The 18,654-nt window shown below is 41.8% G+C and overlaps 2 protein-coding genes across 4 annotated transcripts in view; one reads left to right on the forward strand and one right to left on the reverse strand.

The window, feature by feature from the left end:
* Window positions 1-13,602, reverse strand: part of pald1a (phosphatase domain containing paladin 1a) — a 52,682-nt gene extending 39,080 nt beyond the window's left edge. The window contains exons 1-5 of one of the 3 annotated variants that reach the window (XM_023413401.2): window positions 13,417-13,602; window positions 2,677-2,874; window positions 2,373-2,475; window positions 678-857; window positions 30-194 (exon numbers count right to left, since the gene is read on the reverse strand). In XM_023413401.2, the coding sequence (XP_023269169.1) occupies window positions 30-194; window positions 678-857; window positions 2,373-2,475; window positions 2,677-2,861 (633 nt within the window). In that variant the 5' untranslated portion in view covers window positions 2,862-2,874; window positions 13,417-13,602. Of the gene's footprint in view, window positions 1-29; window positions 195-677; window positions 858-2,372; window positions 2,476-2,676; window positions 2,875-5,301; window positions 5,537-9,349; window positions 9,660-13,416 lie in introns of those variants that run through there. The other 2 variants (XM_023413400.2, XM_023413399.2) reach the window with 2 other exon arrangements.
* Window positions 13,603-14,510: 908 nt separating this feature from the next.
* ndr2 (nodal-related 2) lies at window positions 14,511-18,020 on the forward strand. The gene is made up of 3 exons (XM_023413374.2): window positions 14,511-14,775; window positions 16,484-17,262; window positions 17,397-18,020. The coding sequence occupies exons 1-3, from the start codon at window positions 14,511-14,513 to the stop codon at window positions 17,547-17,549; spliced, it is 1,197 nt and encodes a 398-aa protein (XP_023269142.1). The 3' UTR covers window positions 17,550-18,020.
* Window positions 18,021-18,654: the final 634 nt, after the last annotated feature.

Genomic DNA, 18,654 nt, shown 5'->3' on the forward strand with positions numbered 1-18,654 from the left:
TGGATGCTGAGTAAGTGTGTGTTCACCACCTCTTTCCTGATGGTGAGCTCCAGGCTCTCCACCAGCATCTCCTTTTCCAGGCCGTGGAGGTTCTCGTGTAGGTTTTCCTTCCTCCTGGGGGTGTACGGCACAAAGTCGTCATCCTTGTGCAGGAAAACCACCGGCTCCTCTCTTACACAGAAGAATATAACCTCCTGTTTGCAAAAGCACAGCGAGATAGAGCATCAAATGATAGGTTTTTAAAAGTAAACGCTTGTTGCCTACTACCAACTCCACCACTTCCCAGAGCAACTGGAAACAATCCGTTGTCATATGACATGCAGCACATGAGTAAGGAGTTTAGAGAGGCCTGATGTATAATTTTGTCAATTTCATTTCAATTACGGTCAGATTCTCGCTGCTGTAAGCAAAGAGATTCATTTTCCACTGGTACACATGACCGCAACTTTCTGTTTGCTCAGTTCTACAATTCAGCCACAGCCTCCACTGAGCACTTGACTCCTCAAATATTTACTGACAACACGGCTAGAAAGAGCCCAGGCAGAGCAACACAGGCACCAACACAGGGGGAAAAAAAAAATCTACCACAGACTCTATCAACCATTTATGTGAGCTTAAGTGTAGCCGTCTGAAATTCTGCTGTTAGTAACATGTATAAAAAGGAAATTAACAGTGACCTCGCGTCCTTGCGCCTGGAGCCTCTGGAGAACCTGTTTGAAGCCGTTCAGGCTCGGCTGGCCCATCCCAAACAGCGGGTAGGATCCCTTCACTTGGCGGAAGTTGGGCGCCCCGTAGCTGCCCGTGGTGTTCAGGACATCAGCCTTACTGTACACGTCCTGGACCATGAAGTACTCCCCCTGCAAAGCAATGCATTCATCTGAATCCAGCATGAGCTTCCACCCTAGCATTCATTAGCATTTGTAAACTCTGCAGAGCAAATAGGTCAACACTAAAGTGGTTGGATTAAAAAAAAAATAAAAAAATGTGAAAACAACTTCACTGCCATTTTAAGCTTTTTAGCTGAGTTTTATTTAACAAAAACAATTAGAAAAAGTCTAAATCTCTTTTGCTTCCTCCTCGTTCAGTTGGGCAAACAAATGAACTGACACAGTCTGGTTACTCTGTTGACTCAACAGATTAAATCTCTGCTCTGTAACCTCCATCTCCGCAAGATCAGTTAAACTGTGTTTCAATTGAGCTGAGTCAAAATACTGTCATATTCTTCAGCTTCTATTGACGCTGTGAAGTATAAATTAGAGTTTAATGTGAATTCCTACACTACTGGACTTTACCGATCAATCAAATCATAATGTTATTCTGAGTTGCCTGACTATATACACATAAATACAAGTCACTGACCACAACCCTGTTCCAGGGTGGTGAAACACATGGATTTGTGAAGCTCTCATTCAATAAGATAATAATAAGAGGATTTGAAACTGGATTTAGAGTCGAAAAAAGCTATCAAACCCCATCCCTTCAGGTGTGAGATAAATATTTAAACAGGAACCCCCCCCCCTCGTCATGAGTACCCTCCTGCCAGTCCTCCATATTTTAATAGAGAGTCGGAACTGGATCCAAAATGGAACAGGCTATCAGGAACCCAACCCTTACCGTCCATCATGTTAAAGTAAGAACTAAAGTAAGACCCAGTTTCAGAGTAAAGTCTGTGATCTACAGCTGTGCAACAAAGCTTCCATCTTCAGGTAATGATAAGTGCATTGTGCATTGTGCATGGCTATTTACTATTAGCATAAATATCTTTTCCACTCTATTGTTTTTACTTCTGCGGCTGTAGCACAGCACAGTAAGGAGCAAACGTTATTTGTTCCATCGCAGCAAAGGGAAAACTGAGCCGGGACTGAGTCTCACAGAGCAGTGACAAACTATGTGGCGAAAGCCCTGCACCCGTTCAACACAACAGAATCTGTAGAACGCCACTGGTTCTGTTGCAAGACGACGACTCTGAACTGGATTTTGCTGGTTGGTTTGGATTGAAGGCCAAGAGAGGAAAAGATGTTTATCATGCGGACGTGACCTTAGTGTAGGTGAAACTACCAACCTACCCACACATGTAAACAGAAGCTGCGGGTTTACACCGACAAAAAACACTGCATGCTTGACCAGCCACGGCAGAGGAGGTGACAGAGCACATCAAAGCCCTGAGAGGAGGGTGACAACGATTCCTGTTTCAGTGGCTGCACCAGATCATAAAACGACGCATGACAATGTTCCTACGCCACTCTGTAAGTTTGACATGTGAATGTGAAAAGAGCAGATATAAAAGACAGGTGACGTGATTCAACGTCTCGCCGCGACGGTGCGGTGCTTTCTTGGGAGCTGAGAAGAGGGGCTTGTTGTGTCGTCCTTACCTGCACCAGGTAGTGCTCGGGCATAGTGTCTGATATCCGACCGAGCTTGTAGTTGGTCTTGAGGATTTCATCGTGAATCTGAAATTCCTGTCTGCAATTATACCTGTGAAACAGAACAAAACAGCAGGTCTGGCTGGTAAAAAGAGGTCAATTCAATTATCAGCTACTATTTGCCAGGCTGGAATTGACAAATGAGATGATAACAGGGGCAAACACTTCGGCTGGAGGGCGGGGGGATGTCACCACAGTGATCAAAGAGGATTAACACCCAATTGTGAGAACGCGGATTCGGGGAGGGACTTACGTGATGACGACAGGTGCGACTTTGTTGGTGATAATGGACTTGGCCTTGTTGTTGTGGATGTTGACTGTCTGAAAGGGGCTCATGCTAAGAGACTGCCTGCTGTCGGCCATCCCGTTGCCATGGACACTCTCAAGCGGCGACGCTACGGAAACAGGCTGTGGTGCGGCACTGGCAGTTGTACCCATGCTCCACAAGCAGCTGTGAATGACATCACAGCGGACTCAGAAACAGGAAGCAAACACACTCACACACCTTCATAAAAAGCCCACACACAGTGGCAACACACACAGTATGTTTGGGGAGTGACGACACACATAGGCGTATTTAAGGTGTGATAAGCTAGTCGGTTAATGTCTCACACTTTCACACGTATGTGATTTAAGAAAAAAATCTGTACTAGTCACTGGTATTGTATAAATAGTATTAATACATATTTAAAATAATGCAGATTTTTCACATTTTAAACATACTGGTAAATCCTGACTGCCGGATAGACTGTTGGGAAATTTGATAGAGACATTTCATCATGTCTAATACTTTGGTTTATGATCAAGTACTGGCACAAACAATGAAATTTCCATCAGCCTCAGATGTACTTTGTGTTCAGGGCCAATTAGTAAATATTACAGCACATTTATGTTCAACGTTAGATACGTATAAGGAAACGGACGGAGCCTTCTGTCCATATTCTGTGTTCATTTTCTCTGTATTTGTGCACGTTTTCTAAAAGCTTATGGATACAGATGAAAGACCCCTGGAAACCGTGGGGGAGGGGGAAGCCAATAGTTCATGCGAGACACGACCATAGGACACAATGAAACATTTTAAAAAATGGCAGAGCTTTTTGAGGAAAGGTTATGCAACGTGTTTAATGGTCTCACAGTCCACCGCTGTCTCAAACACAGCTTCTGCTTTTATCTCTTTCAACAGAGTTACATTACAACAATCTCCTCCACCGTCGCCATATTTGTTGTCGTCAGAAACTTTTGACTCTGAGCTGCTCTCTAGTGGATGTATTCCTTAGCAACCAGTATGTGGGCGGTGACAGTAACATACGTAAAGTGAGTAAAAATGACCCTCAGCATGTCAACACGCTAAAGAAAGATGGTGAAGATGGTAAACATTATATCTACTAAAGATCAACAAGCAAGCAACTGCTATGTTCTCTCTGCAAGAAAGTGAATAATTCCTAAATGCCAAGTCATTATTCTTGGACTTTGCATTATTGTATCGAATTATCTAATTCGATACATATTTATGCTGAGGTTTCAAGAAACAGTGTGGATGCACAAACAGCTATTTCAATCAGCTGATGAATCCAAAAACTGTAAATATGAGTTATTTCTCATTGAAATACTGTCAACCCCCTGCTATTCGTTTGTATTTATTACATTAAAAAGGCAGAAAAAGCTCTCTGTACCTCTGATAAGGAGCCATAGATTTTAATCATGTTTTGTAAAGTATTTTCATAGAGATAGAACATGCAGAGAATCCCCCCCCCCCCTCGCTACAGGATTAGTCAGCACTCAAACACATTAAAATCATCTTTAATTTCATATCGCTACAATTTAAAAACACTGTGGCAGGGGGTTACAGTTGAGTGTGACAGTATTTATATTTTAATCATACAACTTGATACAGAGCACTCAGACACCCACGCGAGCCAGCCACAGGTTTCAAGCAAACCCTCCTCCCCCTTGAATAAACAGTGAGCCTTGCAGGGAGCTCTGCAGATAAACAAACGAGTCTTCCGACAAGCTAGCAGTCAGTGTCAGGAACAACACGGCTCCTTAACATCACTTATAACATGTAGTTGATCAGGACACTACAGCAACAGAGCGCACAATCAGAGGAAGAAAATAAAAACACACAATTCCCAAATAAAACCTTTAAACATTTTTTTAGAAAGGACAGTATGTCACCCAGCACAAACTCACACATACACATACTGTCACACTGGAGCGGCAAAGTGTAGACCAAGAGCACAGAATCAATCCAACATCAATATCTACTTCATGGGATACAGCTGAGGGGTATGGCGGGGTAGTCTGCTGCCGCCTGAGCTCAGAGCACCTCTGTGTGTGATCTCCAGCTTTGAACAGAGTGGACTCTCATTGTGCAGAGAGGCTCTGTGGAGAGAGAAGTGGCGGGTGAGTCACCGCTACTCCCCTCATTGTTGCGTCTGTAGCTGAGTGGGCAGGTCAACCATGTACCTTTTGATTCGGTAGAGATTTTCTTCTCAAGGGTAAGACAACGACATATTGATTTGCTTGTTAGGCTACTTTGTCTGCTGGAATGTTTTTGGGTTTTTTGTTTTTTTTTTAAACACAAAAAGCTTGTCTTGAATAATTGTATGATTTTAGGAAATATGCTGCTATCATATAACTGAGGAGTAAAAACGCTTAAGGAGTAAAAAAAGACGCTCAGTATCTACCCAATAAAAAAAACTTAGCTTCCATAAAAGGAAGTTAAGTTTTTAAGAATACTGTGCCCCGGCTGCCCAAATCTATTTGAGTCCTCACCACATACCAAAAGCATCTAGGCTGCCATAATTTTGTGACTGCCACAGGAAAAACAACAAATACCCTCCATGCTGCAACAATCCACCAAAATTCATGGTCTTACGTGTGAGTTGAAGAGCGATCTGCACTTCCAGACCCTTTTCTTTGCTGCTTGTTTTCTGCCATGGTTCCAAAGGAGTGTGAGAACTTGGCATCACATCCAAAAAGAAATCTTCCTCTTTTGAATCCCCTCGCCCACCCCCAGTCGGTGGGAAACACCCCTCATGGGAGCTCAAAGCGCTCGGCTGCTTGGCATTGGGCAAAAAACCTACAAGAGCTTTCAGGCAGCGTCCTCCACGTTCCTTGTCTTATCTCCAGTCTGATGTTGGGGAGTAGATTCATGCAATAGAGACTCAAGTCTCTACAGAGGGGACCGACAAAAGTAGTGGTACATCTGGCAGCCAGATGGCTAAGGTTCAGCTCCCTCTCACAGGGACAGGATTTGCACAAAGACCACACAGTTGAGTCTTGTACAGTAGGGGCTGTCACTTCTTATGTGAAATTTAAGCAATCCTTTGAACGTAATATTGGAACTGTAATGACCTGCTCAAATTCAAAATTTACAGACTATAAGCGTATCGGAGCGTTTGAAGCAGTTCGCCTTGTGGTCCAGCAGATGCTCCTAAAATTCACCATCAGCTTGAATTAGTTCAAATGAATTATGTGCCATTCCAAACTCATTTGAACTTGCTTTTTTTGATACAAAAAAGTGATGTGATTGTGAGTGAGTATTAGAGACTGTTTTTGATTTTGCAGAACTTGAAGACTTTACCGTAAACTCTGGGAACCTTTTGGACAGTTAATAGACCAAACAACAGATTATCATTCCGTTTCGCCACATAGCAATTTTACTATTTTTATACCTAGTCAAGTTTCCATCAAGTGTTGTGCAACTTTTAACCAAATTTCCAGGAAGTCTTAAACATAGAATGCAAATAAATGCACATCTCCGCTATTGCTATGTGATTATTAGGAGTTGGGTGCATCAAGATAAACAGTCAGTGGCAGCAAATTTCCTCTCTCCAATCAGGGCTTTTTTTTTAATGCACAAACTGAAAATGCACAAAAAAAGGATGGATCAAAACGCATTTAAATGTCAACACCCCGCCCCCCAAAAATAGCTTTTTTGGGAGTTTTTCCTTACAGAAACGAAGGGTCTAATGACAGAGTGTGTTGTAGGCTGTACAGATTGTAAAAACCCTTTGAGGCAAAAATAAAAGCATAAATAAAACTGACTTGAATTAATAGTAAACAACATGAACAGTTGCAGCCACAGTGTCGTGATGTACATTAGTAAAAAGGTATAATATGAGACATGGTCTAGATAAGATGTATTCTCCGTCTCCTTGACTTCCTATTTGGGCTGAGAGTGTGTGCATTCCTCACGGCAAAGGGCATTTACATAGCGAGCTCTTTTCATTCTCTGTCACTTTAAGGACATTTAATCAGTAGGTTTCCTTTACACACCACCACAGTCATGCATGATAATACGCATGTTCCTATGTGGTTGACTTGAAGGCTATAAAACACTCTGACAGCAGATTCTCCCATTATTCCCATCCAGACACTGGAAATTCCCAAGTCCTATCCCATGTGCTGTAGTTATTTGTAAAACATCTGAGTGTTAAAGGAAGCTAACTGACACTTCCTGACAGAAACTTCAGTTTGAAAAGGCGTGACACACACATTGACACATAAGTCCCCGCCACACACAAGCTCAGCTCGTCAGCCACACTGATTTCAGCATGGGCAGGAGAGCGGGCAGCCGGGGCGGAGGCCTGAGTAGAAATAGCTCTCAGTCATAAACATCCTCCTGGAGAACCAATCAAGGCAACTCATCAGAGAAGCTGTTTATCCCACATGTCAGCCGGAGTAGTGTCGCACTGTTTGTGAGGCCAATAAAACGACAAGACAAACTCAGATTTCCTCTGACAACGTGGAACGACGATGTAAAAAGTTTGCCGATGACACCATGAGCCAGGCCGTGAACAGCTGGCCGAGGTTAGCTAATGGCACTAATATTTAAATTCGCTGAAGGCACAGTAAGAATAAAGACCATGGAAACTGGAACCTCCTGCCAGCCTACCAGTGTTACTCCATTCAGGGCTGCCCCATCTAAATTCAGCCGGTGTCCCAACTTTGCTGTAGCAACGTCTTCAGACAAAAGGGCCTGAGTGCAGACAGGAAGGAGCGTGCAGCTGCAGGATGCATCTGTTGGTGGCCCCGAGGAAGGATGCAGAGCACTCTTCATTCACAAGAGATGCAGGGGTTCATAGGAGATGGGTATCACTTTGTAACACTGAGAAGATCTTTCAACACAACTTCCAGTATAAAGATGAGAGGAGAGCCACCACCCCCCCCACCCCAAAAGAGCCCAAAATGAATGCAACTCACTTTACTTGGCAACATTGCTCATCGTATTGAAGGATCCTGGGTATTATTGGACTCCAGAGAAGCCACTCGTTCAGAATAGTATAAATACAACACAAGCTGATGTTATATGATGCAGTCAGGTTTTAGTTTCTAAAGCAGCGCCAGCACCAACTATTTATGAATATGTTCTGTCTGTTTTGAGTTTGCACAGCTTTGGAAATCTGACAACATAGAAAATTACAAAAACCTGTTCAAAAATCGAATTAAAAATACGCCAATTAAAAGGTTTAAAGCAATCCGGTTTTAGTCTTATCTATAATAATGACACAGTGTCCCACAGTTTCTCACACATCACAGGATACTAGACCAGCAATACAACCCAGTCACACCCCCCAAACCAGAGGAAGTGTAAGCACACCTTGACAGGAAATGCTTAGTTGTACTCTCTGAAACTTCCTCCCTGCAGCTGTACACATATTTCACCAATGAGGTTAAGGGTTACATATAGGCGTGATTCCACAGGACATTGCTAGTTCCTGAGCTAAATATCAGTGCTGCACGGAAATGAGCTCAGTCCTTCCTCTGCATGAAATCTTTTCTCGCTTTCCTCCGACTGTTCCAAAGACCTCATTGTGAGTTTGTGTCAGCTTACAGCTCTGATGTTTGTTTTTTGTCCAAAATAAAGCGCCCCGCCAGCATGTTCAGAAAGAGACTGTGGCCCAAAGGAAGCCATGCGATACATTGTTCAAGGATGCGATTTCCAAATCTGATCAAACTCCCCCGGAATAGATTCTACACTGGAAGACAGATAGTCCAGATTAACTGTCAAAGTGCACAGAATGGCTGAAAGGCAACTTTACTGAAAGGCACTTATTTCTTTCTTGCAAAAGCAGCAAATCTACTGGGACTCCATGAATGAGACAAAAACAAACTATGCAGTGAATATGGCATAAATCACATGAATAACCTTTAGCCTTCCACATTCTTGCTTTCATCACAGCTCGACACGGAGCTGCTAAAAAGGGTGTGCAGATCTATTTTTAAAAGCCTGCCTGTAATTTATTTCATTACAAGATGGCAATTTTATCCCCCTATGATTTCAAGGCTGCAGTAATGTGGCTTTCATTTTCTTTTTTCAAAAACCACCAGCGTCTGACCACAATATTCTGTTCAGCACCGCCAGGCCAACTGACAGCATTTTCATTTGTCACAGCCTTGGAGAACCTCTCCACTGGCAGATTTTACACAGATTTGTTAACATGTTTCGTTTCACTTGCCGCTCAGATTGCAATCTGTAAACTTGCATGTGTATGTGCAAACAAATCATGACTTAGCAGCTGTATTTTCTAAGTTGGTGTGGGGATGCCAGAATCCTGTCAAACAGGCGCTGGTCCGCCGGTGAAGGAATGATAAACATTTCATCACATGCCATGAAGAATGTAATCCATGTAGCTGTGTGAGTATCAAACATGACTGGTATTATAACAGAATGTGTTAACCCAATGAAGATCTCTCTGAAAAAGGAGAAGGAGCTTTTCTATTCTATAGTTTGAAAAGGATAGTTCAGTCTGAAGTCTGAGATAGAATCACGGCAGGCATCTGAAGTGATATTTAGACAACAACGTATGCCATTTCCTTTTGTATCCTTCAGAGACGTACTGATGATATGTCTAGGAACCACAAGCCTGCAGCGAGGAGTCAAGTATCACAACAGAGCGTAAAGTATATCACAACTATACCTGACATTCAGCTGTTCAGTCCACCATCCGAGAGGTGCTCGAGTCTCTGAGGAGCACAGCGAGAAAACAGAAAACAGTGGGTTAAGGAGAACCGGGGTGACAGCTCTCTCCGGCAGGCAAGCAGCGCTGGTCTCAGTCGGACATCCTCGCTGGCATGTCTCTCTCTCTCTGTCTCTCTCTCTCTTTCTCTCTCTCTCTCACTCACTCTCTCTCTCTCTCTGATCTGTGAGGTAATCTGTCTCTGCCCCGCTGATCACACACACTACGGCAGGCAGCGGTCTCGCGTCATTAACGCGTCCCTAATAAAGCAAGTCAATGACCATGTCCTTCAGGAGGACAGGATGCCAGACAGGCACTCAGCAGGAGAAGGCAAGGAATGGGGAAGGAGGGGTGGTCGTGGGGGTGTGTGTGTGTGTGTGTGAGATGTGTATAAGAGACAGCTCTCCATCTGAGGTTTAGTTGGGCGACAGCATGCTCCCTTGTTGTTTTGGTTTTTTTTGTGTTACTTTTTTGTATGCAAGGCTGCTCGCATATGACAGATCTTGTGTGTGTGTGTGTGTGTGTGTGTGTGTGTGTGTGTGTGTGTGTGTGTGTGTGTGTGTGTGTGTGTAACTGTGAGTGGGGATGTGTGAAGAGGATGTGGAGGCGGACCCAGAGAGGCTTACTCATCATTCGGTTCACCGTCCAATCACTATCAGAGCCTCCTGGCAGCACAATGCCTCCCACACATGGCAGACCTTTTAACAACTGTCTCCAACACAAAAATTAAACCTTCACTTATTAAACTTCTTACAGTCAGCAACAGCCATTAAGCCTCACTGACATGATGTAATGTCGACCTGCCAAAAGGAGGCTGACGATCAGTAACAACTGCACACAGATGACATCACGTAAGCCTAATTCACTACGATGCTCTAATTACTCCATTCATTAGCGGTTAACACATGCCATGTTGAGGGCAAACAGGCTTACAGCTGGGCAAATACTTAGATTTAAGCTTGAGGTTCAGCTGCAAAAGGGCTGTGTGCTCTACCTCTTGTAGTCGTAACCCTGAGGTCAGAGCAACTTCTCATGCACCAGGTGTCCTATTTCATCCTGTGGGCTGAAGTAAGAACAAAGCCAGCAGCAGCTCGTGATATTATACCTGTGCAGACACACACCGAAGAAAATCACTAATTCTGCGAAACATAAATCATACCGAATGACAACTATGACTGCAAATGGGGAAACAAAACACCCAGTCGCTGCCTGTGAGAATATTGTCTTACAAAAGTCTGTGTAATCAAGAGCCTGTCACAAGATAATACCCAAATTAAGCTTATTCGCAAAAGTGAGTGAGTGGTTTTCGAGATATGGATGCCACACCTGTTCCTTCCTTCCTGCAGCAGTGCAGGCCAAGGCTCTTCTTGTTGTTGCAACACCATGAATGTGAAACAAAACCCTCCCATATAAACCGTACATGAATGAATCAATCCAGGGAGGGAGAGCAGTCATAAGTCATAAGCAGTTTTTTGTGGGGGGGGGTACACTTTGTATGAGTAACCCACACACATCAAGAAACAAACTTCAGATTATGACATCTAGTTCTGAGTACAAATCCTTTATTTCCTTCCAGTTTTTTTTTATTGGAAGGAGATAAGACAGAGCACAGGTCCAAGTAAGTGGATGAAGAGAATATGTTCTGTGACAGATTCAAAGAAACATCCTCTCTGCCAAATGTTCCCGGTGGAAAAAAGGAGCATACGGTAAATATCACCTGTCTTGACCACATCTTTTCTCAGGCCTGGTGTCTGTCTCACCTCCAAAAAAAGTCAATTTGTTAAAAGCCTAGTAACAGGAACAGGAAAGGCAGAGATAGTAAAAGGGAAATATTTCATCCGGACTAGAGCTGAGTTCCTAGGAGCAGAATGAGCATGAAAAATAACTCATAAACTAAGTCTCTAAAAAAAAAGTTGAATTCAATATCCTGTTTTCAATGTCTTTTTGGCAATAAAGGAGCATCACTATATCATTTTCTTTCTTTTATCAACAATATAGTCATATAAAAATGTATTAACAAACACTACAGTTCCTACGAATCTACAGTTACAATGAATTTAAAAAAACCCAGAGGGACCACTTTATGGGGACATCCAATATTCTCTTGAGGCCAGTGATCAAATATGACACCTTGTGGTTAAAATTATCCAATGCACTCAGGCGTGTACACAAAATTTCTAGTCAGTGGTACACAGATGTTCATTATTATGACAACTATTTCAACTCCAAACAGGTGTTGATACAGTAACTTGGCACAACTTCACAGAGACCCTACAGTCTGCGAATATGGATCAAAACAATGAGGCTTTAAAACCTTTTATGGGACTACAATTATAGAGAAATCAGCTATTTCTCATATTCACTGAAGCATCCCCTGGATTTTAGGGGGATAAACTTGCCCAAGAAAAAACCCACACCTATCTAGTTTATCAATTCCCAACCAATATCCCTATAAATAGTTGATAATAAAGCATTCGCTATGGCAACATTTCACAACAGAAAATTTGCAACTTTTCAAGTTAAGCCTGGGAGGAGTGAAGTTTTTGCTCGATGCCTCTTATCAAGCTGAACCAAGAATAAACAGCTCAATCATTTATGATCCAGGTGTTCACTCACTGAGGAGTTTCATGCTCTCAGTCTTGATTAATTGTGATGTTCACGGTTTGATCTGCGCTCTCGGTTGTCAAGAGCCGGTTTCTGTCTTCCCCCAGGATGTAAGTGAGGTAAAGTGATATGAAGAGAGGAGACTGATCCCAGCTGGACGGGGCTAAATCAAACAAAAGCCGGGACTATAATACATCAAAGGGGCGTCATGTGCTTTGTCTTACTGCTCTATAGACTTTTCATACATTACATTGCACCTAATGGCAACAACGAACATGTCTTGGTACAGTTCATGAATCTTGATCGTAGAGACATTTAAGACAATAGGAAAAAATCCTTCAGCACTGACATTATTTATTTAGAGGCAAACTTAAATGATCCCAGATGCAAGAAACTCAGCTCTGCTTTACATTCAAAATATACTCCAGTTTTGAACTACCTGTAAAAAATTACCTATGACCTGCTAACATGCGTTAGCATTATATTACATTCATTTGGCAGATGTTTATGTCCGAATGACTAACAATAAATGCATTCAAACAATGTAGAATAAAGATCTGGATATCATCCAAAACTGGGACTGCACCGTTTTTAAGCAAACAACTAAAAGTATGTTCATTGCTGCAGCACAAGCGCTTAAAGATTTTTTGATTGTTTTTGTTTAAGCAAGACAAAAGCTTTAGTCGTTGAGATGTAGTCTGAAAAGATGGGTTTTTACACTATATTTAAGCATGTATGTTCATTTTTTATCTCTGGAGACCACATTTGTTTGTAACTTTAGTAGTTAAACTAATAAGTAACACAACAGTGTAGAGCCACCATATGCCAAAATATTTCCATTATTAGTGGCACATTCATTGCTTTCAGGAGGGGGGGGGGTGATGTCATAATAAAAAAAAAAGATGGAAAAGTGTGACTTTGATAATGAAATTTTCACCACTTCACAGGCAGGCAAGAGTTTATAGCATCCATTTACTAGCCTAAAGGCTGTGTATCACAGCAAACACGAAGATGTTATAAGTGTTTTCAAAGAAAACAAAAGTATAAATTGACATTTTGTGAAAACGTGCTTATTTATGTGTGTTAACCTAATGATGTGCACCAACTTAAAGGTGACAGTTTACCCAATTTTTTTTTTCATCACTGCTTGAGAGAGAAGTCACTGACTGAATGCAGTGCACAATACACAGCAGGCACGGGGAGTGGGGGGTGCCAAGCACATGTATGCTCCATCAACCACAAAAACACTTCATGAAAATACCCTTCAAGTATAGCCAAACTGCTCCACTGCAGGTATTAAAAATGCAGAATTAATGAAGGTACGAAGACTCTGTTAGACTCTTAGCATCCGAAACGGCATCAACGTCCACTTTTGGGCTGCCGTAGCTCGTGCAACAAGAACCGTAAACTTTAAAGCTACTCACCATTTCAGCACACGGTCGATGACAAAGCGTCTGAAGAGAACATGTTTCCAGAGCTCGGTTTGTCCGGTGTGGAGGATGTAGCAGAGCTGCACCGGTGCTTTACACCACTGGGAAAAACGTTCATTGATTTTTTTTTTTTTTTTTGGGTCCTTTTCTCGGGAAATTTACGAAGAAAAGGATTTCGCTATGTGAATAGACTGACAGCGCATGCGCAGTCTGCGGCCATCCTCAGATGCTCTCTACAAGTCACTCGAACCAAAAAAATCATTTTCTATAGAATCATTGTAGTATTGAAAGCAAAACGGCATGAAAATCTAAAACACCTTTAAAAAGTTATGGCAAGGTCACAAAAAAAAATCAATATTGACTATATATCAGCTGTACACCTCCTGTTTGAACCTCAGGAAGTTATTAGAGATAAAGTGACGTCTCCTGTTTAATTCTACCCCTGCTGAGCCTGATAGTGTGCCTGATGTCAATATAAAGTTTTCATTGACCTTATCTTATTTTGTACTAGTCCTCTATCTATCTTTTAATCTCAATATGCTTGTGTGAAGCCATAAATGCAACTACAAATATGCCTATGTAGAAATTGCACCAAGCTAGGCCATACTATGCTATAAATGTTATTTATAATCTGAATAAAACTGATTACTGGATGATGTTTTGACATGTTTTTTATGTTAATGTTTGTACTGTTTCATTAAGTCTGTGCCTAATAAGCACAACAGCCCAATCCTTCTCCCTATAATCCATTTCAGACGGCATTTAGTAGACTACATTACACTATGGGAAAGGCTAACAATTAGTGTAAGCCAAATAGCTGAAACAATTAGTCCACGGATGGGGAATCAGTCTGCAGAAGCCCAAAGATCATGGCGCAAACAAAAAGTAGCGCTCCTTGTAAACACGCACCCGGGCGCCTCATTACCAAGTGAATGGATGATGAGCTGTCAGGTAACAAGTCTTGAGGACGCATGTCAATTTCCTTTAATGTTCTCAGCTACTTGTTAAACATGAAAGGGGGTGGGTGAGGGTATATAAGACACCCCTAATCTCCCAGTAGAGGAATTTGTCATTAACTGGCCTAAAACATGCGCTCATTGGGAGCTCTGGGTGTCGCGCTGCACGCATCTCTGCTGGTGCTGCTGGCTCAAGGGATTCATAAATCCAGAGATGGAGTTTATATGAGGCCGCTGCATCGTCTCTCCGTGATGGACCGATCAACCGGGTATCACCTGCCAACCTACATGGTGCACCTCTACAGGAATTTCAAGTCAAACTTTTCCAGGCCGATGGATACTATGGAGCAAGATGCGGCAAAGCAAGCAGACACCGTGAAGAGTGTGATGGCTAAAAGTAAGATCTGGTTGATTATTCTCCAAAAACCAAACAAAAAAAAAAGCAGTTCATGGGTCACAAATGAGAAGGGAAACAAGGTGATGGCAAATGTAGAGTGTTGTATTTATTCCTTAAGCTTTAGTTGCTCCGCTCAGACTCAGATCTCTCCTCTACCCTTTCAAGAACCTCTTAAATGTTAGTTTTTTTTCCTTTGGCTCAAGTGTTGTCCTGTCAAAGCTGCGTGCCAGACGACCTCAGAGGGTTTCAATCCACATCCCGCTCAGTGGGTGAATAACCACGCAGGGATCAGCGTGTGAAAAGGCCGGTTTTTCTGTCTAATTCTCAAAGCAAACCTCTTTTTTCTTAAATAGGTGATGTTGATTAGATACCTCGCCAGACATCCCCCTATACAAATCTCTTGTTAAGTCAAATCAACAACTTCCCTCAGTTCTTTCTTCACACTTGGCTTGATTAGATTAGAGCTCGGGATTTAATGGTGGCACAAGCAGCCATCAGAGGACAGCCCTCCCCGCTGCTGAATCCAATTTCACATCGCTGCTAGGTGTTAGAGTTATTACCTATTTGTCTGACTGAGGAAATGCAGAAGCCAGGACAGGCAGAGATGTGCTAAATGATTGGTTTCGGGGGCTCTGTGTTTGCTCTGAGTGGATTCATAGAGAGGGCAGTTTGCACTTTTGATTAACAGTCCAGCTAAATGGGTCAATGCACTGGACAATTAATGCAGAAGTCAAATGTTTAAAATGCTTTAATCCTTTAGATGAATTCGAACCACACCTGTTCATTGAATGACAATGACCCAACCTCCACCCCCTCTTCCATTACAGATGTGGGCGCAGCACATGTTGTCCTACACTGGGGCAATGACTGGATTATTTTTACATGCAACCTTAATTTGCTGAAATCTCCATCAATGCAAGTATTAATCATGAAGCTAATAGAAGTTCAGAAGCAATTATATTTTGCATTGATTATTTTCCCTGCACCTCACTTTGCAAACATAAACAAGTATACAAGGACCTACAAACAAAATTGCAGTTATATAAATTATAAGACTATTAAAAGGATGCCACCACGAAGACTAATGACTTTTAAAGGTTTTATATGATATTAAAAACATATATTATTTCTGGAGAATAGTGACATTTTTCTGATGTCAGTTAATTGAAATACCCATGGTTCAGTTTCAGATAATACAAGATAGATTTTGGTTTTACTACAATACCTCTATATTATGTATTGCTAGGTGATATAAATTCAGTTTTACACCATGATGTAGATGACTGTGTAGATCTCCTTTGCGTTTCTATAATCTCATGATATCTTCTCAGGTTATATGTCATCATATCACCCAATGTTACTCCCACTTTTCACCTGTTTAGATTAACTCAATGCTTGTTGCAGAGACAGAAATAGCAATTGTATTGATTTAGCAGTATTTCCAACAGCAAATCTTAAATCAATGAAGCAGATGAGAACAAGTTACCTCAACTTTAATATAGAATTCAGGGGGTAACAGGTAACATTTATTTTAGTACAACGCCCTAAACATGTTGCATGTGTTGCAATTTTTCTTTCTGGTCATATCAGTGTAACATAGATTTTGATATTTATCCTGATTTTTCCATAATGTCCACTATAATGATGAGCTATTTGTGATAAAGTGTGAACCCCAATGATGCTAATCTTTCTCTTTTCAATTCATTAGGTTTGACGTACAGACACAGGCGCTGGGTTGCGACCTTTGACCTCCACACCCTGCTGGCTGACAAGCAGATCCAGGCAGCAGAGCTGAGAATCAGGCTCCCTCGGACACCGAGCGCTTACAACATCTCAGTGGAGGTCTATCACCATGGCCAGGCATGCCATACGCACAAGCACTGCCAAGAACAGCAGCTGGTGGGGCTGCTCACTGAATCATCACTGGTCACTTCATCACAGAGCTGGAAAGTATTCAACATGACAAGTCCTCTCCTGGACTGGCTTAGACGAAAATCGACAGAAAGAATTCAACACAAAAGAGTATCAAGAAGGAAAATGGTAAAGACAAAGAGAGGCCTGTCGCTTCCTGATCAGCCTGTCTATGTGGCGAGCCCGAGGAGCGAGCAGGATGTTAGCGACCGAGCCCTGCTGGTCGTCTTTTCACACACTGGCTCGGATGAAAACTCAAAGGCCAAAGCAAGCTTGCTTCATACAGCTGAACAATCCAAGTTCTTGTCCCCTGCTGAAATCAAAAAGGCCCGCTGGCCGAAGAGGCGCAGGAGCAAACGGGGCCAGCGAGAACAAACAGTGAGAAGCCTGCAGGTGTCCAAAAGAGGGAGTGAAAAATCTCTCTGTCGCAGAGTCGACCTGCATGTAGACTTTAATCAAATAGGCTGGGGGTCCTGGATCATCTTTCCTAAAAGGTATAATGCCTACCGCTGTGAAGGTTCCTGTCCTGGTCCTTTGGGAGAAGACCTAAATCCAACAAATCATGCTTACATGCAGGTGGGTATTACAGTCTATTTATCCATCTATCCATCTATCTATCTATTTGTAATAGAGAATATTTGTTATAGACTAGGGTGAATTGGTTTAATTCTATATAACAAAATTCTCTGTTTTGTCTCTTCCTTTTCCAGAGTTTACTGAAACATTATCATCCTGACAGAGTGGCATCGCCCTGCTGTGCGCCAACCAAAATGAGCCCATTAAGCATGCTGTACTACGAAAACGGAGAAATGCTCCTTCGACACCATGAAGACATGATTGTGGATGAGTGTGGCTGCCAGTGACAGCTGAAACCCCATCTAAGCATGGCCTGTGTTGCTGAGCAGCATAACGGCCCAAAAATGCTGTGAGGAAGCAACCAATTTCTGAAAAACAAAAGAAAACACTTAGTCAGAAGGAAAGAAAGCTCTTTGATATTTGTCACTGTACACTGTGAGATTGTAGCTGATCTATGTGCATCTATGAGACACAACTTTATTTGTGATGAGCTCTGGTTCCGAAGGAGAAGATTGTCATGTTAAGATGTGCTAAAACACAAACTGAACAATACCGCAGCATCTTGCCCTCCAGGTGTGTGTAGTTGTCACAATGTAATATAAAAGTTTATTCTCCTTAACTTATCAATTTCCTCAATGTAAACACAAAATGGCAATGTTATTGAATATTCCAGCACTGTTTTATTGTACACTACCATTTGTGTAACTCTAAACTAATGTATATTTATTGTAAATATTAAAGAAAATTGTATTTATGTACATTTTGCAAATGGAGTATGTATTTTGTTATGTTTTATAAGTTATACTGAACTTTCTGGGCATGTGAGCATAGGAAAGTTATTAAGCCTGTATTTTATTACAACTTAGCCAGTTTAAATGCAAGAATACTGTCCAACCATTACCTATTTTTTGGTACCAATCAAAGATAGATAGATAGATAGATAGATAGATAGATAGATAGATAGATATAAAGGGGTCTGTACGAAAAGATGCCATTGATTGTCTGATCAGATTTCTAATCTTGCTGAGACATTCTTTGATCAGATATTTTCGTATTGAAATCATTTTATTTAGTTCTTGATGACTTGCATTTTGACAACATTTTACATTTTAAAGTAACAGAAAAAGGGTTGTTTGGATATATGATACCTGGTCTAATAGCATCGTTTTCTCTGAACTGTCTGGTTTGGTTTATGCTGTCATGACACAATATAAACACAGCATACCTCCAAACATATCCACAACACGCAGCAGTATGTCCCTGCTTGGATCACTGGCATATTTATCTGGAACTACTTTGTGTGATACAAAGAACAGGCACATCAAAGGAGGCAGACTTTTCTAGTTCCACACTGTTTCAGTCATTCACAGTGAGTCATTGCCAAAGTCCACT

This window comes from Seriola lalandi, unplaced genomic scaffold (genome assembly GCF_002814215.2).
Source record: "Seriola lalandi dorsalis isolate HSWRI2012SDOR001 ecotype SW California unplaced genomic scaffold, Sedor1 jcf7180002054516, whole genome shotgun sequence".
In the NCBI taxonomy this organism is placed as follows: Eukaryota; Metazoa; Chordata; class Actinopteri; order Carangiformes; family Carangidae; genus Seriola; species Seriola lalandi.

Bases quoted from the DNA above. Each gene is read 5' to 3' on its own strand.
- ndr2 (XM_023413374.2), top strand. From the start codon at position 14,511: ATGCGCTCATTGGGAGCTCTGGGTGTCGCGCTGCACGCATCTCTGCTG. The intron at 14,776-16,483 runs GTAAGATCTGGT...TCAATTCATTAG, and splicing joins GAAGAGTGTGATGGCTAAAA to GTTTGACGTACAGACACAGG. The intron at 17,263-17,396 runs GTGGGTATTACA...TTCCTTTTCCAG, and splicing joins CAAATCATGCTTACATGCAG to AGTTTACTGAAACATTATCA.